The 4,011-nt window shown below is 44.9% G+C and overlaps 1 protein-coding gene across 1 annotated transcript; it reads right to left on the minus strand.

Moving 5' to 3' along the window:
• Nucleotides 1-257: 257 nt before the first annotated feature.
• LOC135895209 (olfactory receptor 52R1-like) lies at nucleotides 258-1,256 on the minus strand. The gene has a single exon (XM_065423284.1). The coding sequence runs from the start codon at nucleotides 1,254-1,256 to the stop codon at nucleotides 258-260; it is 999 nt and encodes a 332-aa protein (XP_065279356.1).
• Nucleotides 1,257-4,011: the final 2,755 nt, after the last annotated feature.

The raw sequence follows: 4,011 nt of genomic DNA on the forward strand, positions 1-4,011 counted from the left end.
GCCCTGTGGGAATAGGTGGAGAGCGGTGGAGCCTGGAGGGGAGAGGTTGGGCAGGTGGTGGGGCCTCAGAGGTTCAGTTACCAGTCATTAGAAAGGGGACAACTTAATGAGCTCTACATAGACCAGTTCCACAGTTTGTCACACTGACACAGCACAGTGAGGACAGGAAAGAGTTTAATGTTTCTCTGACCATCCAGTCAGTGATTCAGGCCAGCTCTGCACAGAGTTTGGTCTGGGAGCCAGAGCACCAGGAGACGTTAGGTCCCTCTATGAGTAAAGAGCCGGAGCAGCCTGTCCCAGATCTGTTTGGTCCTAACCCCATAAATGATGGGGTTTAGCATGGGGGGCACTAAGAGGTACACGTTGGCAATAAGAACATGGAAATGCTGGTCCACATTATGCCCAAATCGGTACGTGAGGGAGGAGAAGAGAGCTGAGATGTAAAAGGCTAAGATGGCACAGAGGTGGGAGCTGCAGGTCCCCAAAGTCTTCAGCCGGGCGTCCTTTGTGGGGAGGCTGAAGATTGCTCTGAGGATCTGGGTATAGGACACGGTGATAAAAAACACATCCAGACCAATCACAGAGAATAGCACAAAGAGGCCGTAGTAATTACTGAGGCGGGTGTCTGCACAGGCCAGCTTCACCACGGCCATGTGCTCACAGTGCGTGTGGGGGATGATTTTGTTACTGCAATATGGCCACCACCTTGCCAGGAGAAGATAAGGCAGTACAAAGATGCCACCGCGCAGCATCACGGCCAGGCCGATCTTGGCTACCACAGGGTTTGTCAGGATAGTGGAATGTCTCAAGGGATCACAGATGGCCACGTAGCGATCCAAAGCCATGGCCACAAAGATCCCAGACTCCATCACTGAGAAGCAGTGAAGGAAGTACATCTGGGTGAGGCAAGCACTGAAACTGATCTCCCTGTAACTGAACCAGAAGATGCTCAGCGTTTTGGGCATAATGGATGTGCACAGGACCAGGTCAGTGACGGCCAGCATGCAGAGGAAATAGTACATGGGCCCATGGAGACTCGGCTCCCTCTTCACGATGAACAGGATAGTGAAGTTTCCCAAGATGGCTATGGCGTACATGGTGCAGAAGGGGATGGAGATCCAGACATGGGCCATCTCCAGGCCAGGAATGCCCAGCAGGATGAAGGTAGAGGAATTGGTGATGTCGGTTGTGTTGGAATCTGACATGGAGTAGGGGAGAAGGTGACCAATACTGAAGCAGAACGGTTTCTCGTGCATGTACCGTACGTTCCCCCAACGTCCTTTATGTGCCCAGGGTCCAGGGTGATGGTCTCCGTACAAATGCCTGGATGAAGAGACAATGTGAATATGAGACACTACATACGCTACTGATGGCTGTTCTCATCAGTGAAGCAGATCTGTCACTCATCACACACTGAAAAATGACATTTTAATTATTCAGAGAAATGAAATATGAACCGCTAATCCTACTAATGCCAATTCCACATTTCATGTTGCTCCATGCATCAATAATTCCTACACATCTTGATATGGGAAATCTTAATAGTCACTAGAAGGAAACATAAGTGTGGATACTGGTTATCCATCATTGTTACTTAATTCAATGAAAGCCAGGCTAGAGAGTCCATCGTGTACGGAGTTCCCTATTCTTCCGGTTGCTCAAAATCTGAGATTGGAAAAAAAAACCAAACCTTTGTCAAGATATTTGCCGAGGGAAAAACCCCAACTAGAACAAACCTCAGGGAAAAGATCTGGGCTTCACTGATAACAGCTCCATGGAAACACCTCCTCATTCACAACAGAGGCCAAAACAAAGACAATGTTCAGATGCCTGAGTAATGGGAAGGAGAATAACCTGCTCTGGACACAAGCTCAGTTTTGGTCACACAGTCTCTGTAAAGGATATAAAAGATCAAAAGGAGTTTTATGAGACAGGTTATGAGAATGGGAGAGGCTGTCAGTCATGGACAGAATGAAAAGTCTGGGACTCTTTAGTTTAGAGAAAAGACAAAGAAGGGGGTGTATGATAGAGGAGAGGAAAGTAAAAGAATGAAAGTAATTACACTCCTATGGACAAACAGAGAACATTTCCCAACCAGTAATATCTATAGACACTTTGTGCTTCAAAAGGGATAATTCCCCAAAGCTACAGCAAATTATCAGGAAAAACACTTTGGGAGGAAAAATTTAGACAGAAAAAACGGGAATGAAACTGGGAGTTCTTTAAGAAGAGTTTATTAGATAGCTAAAGAGCCACAATACCACAGTCAAGATAGCAGACCACTTTGGGTAAAACCCCGCTGTGACACTACACCTCATATTTTTCACAGTGATATTATTATTATATGATTATGACATAATCATCATGTATTTTATGCAAGATAGGTCATGTGAAATATCATTGGGAAGGTATGATTTAATGAATATTATTATCCTATTTGTTTGCATGTGCCATTTTTGTGTCTGAAGTTAGAAATATTGATTATGTATCTGTATCACAAATGGGTTTACACCTGGGGAACTACCACCAGGTACAAGATGATCTTTGTTGGTGGCTGACAGGGAAGGGTACATTAAGGTTACAGAGGCATTAGGAGAAAACAGTAGTTCTTAAAAGAAGATAATCTCCCACCAGGAAGCCTTCCTGAGGACTCTACAAACAGCATCCGAGTCATGGCTGCTATGACATTCTAGGGGCATGTGACTAGATCACCTGGTACTGGACCCCCTTTTGGAATCCCTGTGTTTTTCCACTGAAAGGCATGGGAACCAGGCTTGGAGACAAAGGGTCCTAAAGGCAGGGGAGTGACATAATTGTGGTTCTTCACTGACTCACCACCCAAAGAGACTCCTGGGAAGACCTGGGTAACTAGGACTGAACTGGAAGGAAAGGCTGGACCCGGGCTAGAGAGGTTTCCTGCATGTGAAAGGAATACCTGGGGTTTTCAAGCTGCAAGCAAGTGCAGTTTGCCCCTTAAGTGCCTGCAGCTTGCTTGAATCAGCAATTAGGGTGTGGATTTGCTACTTATATCCAGTCTCTTTAGGATATTATGCTTAGGTTGCATTTTTGTTTATTTGCTAGGTAATCTGCTTTGATCTGTTTAATATAACTTATAATGACTTAGACTCTATCTTTTCTAGTTAATAAATTTGCTTTTGCTTTATCACAAACCAGTGTGTGGGACTGATAACGTGGGGCAGATCTGTGCAGCACAAGACAATATAATATTGGTTTACACTCCAGATGGAGCAGCTGGGCAGTTCCTTAGTGGTAGCCTCCCCATGCACAGCTCATCACAGCAGCCTGTATGTTCTGCAGCTGGGTGGGTCCCTACCTGTGTGTTTTCTGGTGAAAGAGTGAGCTTGGCAACTTATCACAAAACCACAGTGTGAGAGGGAGACCAGGCTGGTGGGTCGGGGGACTCAGTGGTACCCCAGTTGCAGGTGGCATCCTGTGGGGAACCCATCAGACCCAATTCAGTCGGAAAGATAGCAAGTAATACAAAATGGAATTTAGAAGATTATTAAGTATATTAAGAACAAAAGAAATGCTAGGAAAGGTTTAGGTCAATTCCTAGAGGGAGAAAGGAAATTTATTAAAGTTGCAGAAAAGGTAGATGTGTTCAAGAAGTATTTTTGTTTTGCATTGGAAAGAAGCCATATGAGGTACTCATATCACAGGCGGGGATGAAATACTTTCCAGTCCTTTAGCAGTCATGGAGGATTGTAAACAGCATCTATAGTAGAACCTTAGAGTTACGAACACCAGAGTACACGCATATCTCATCATTCTGAACCAGAAGTTTGCAATCCGGCAGCAGCAGGGCAAGAAAAAAAGGGGCAGTACTGTGTGAAAGCAGTTATCAATTGGCCATTGTCAATGACTGTGGCTGTTTCTAGCAGGGTTTTGCAGGGATCAGTTCTAGGCTTGATGCTATTCAATATTTTCATCAATGATCTGGAAGCCAATAGAGAATCACTGCAGATAAAATTTGTAGGTGACCTAAAGATT

This window comes from Emys orbicularis, chromosome 1, assembly GCF_028017835.1.
Source record: "Emys orbicularis isolate rEmyOrb1 chromosome 1, rEmyOrb1.hap1, whole genome shotgun sequence".
Classification (NCBI taxonomy): domain Eukaryota; kingdom Metazoa; phylum Chordata; order Testudines; family Emydidae; genus Emys; species Emys orbicularis.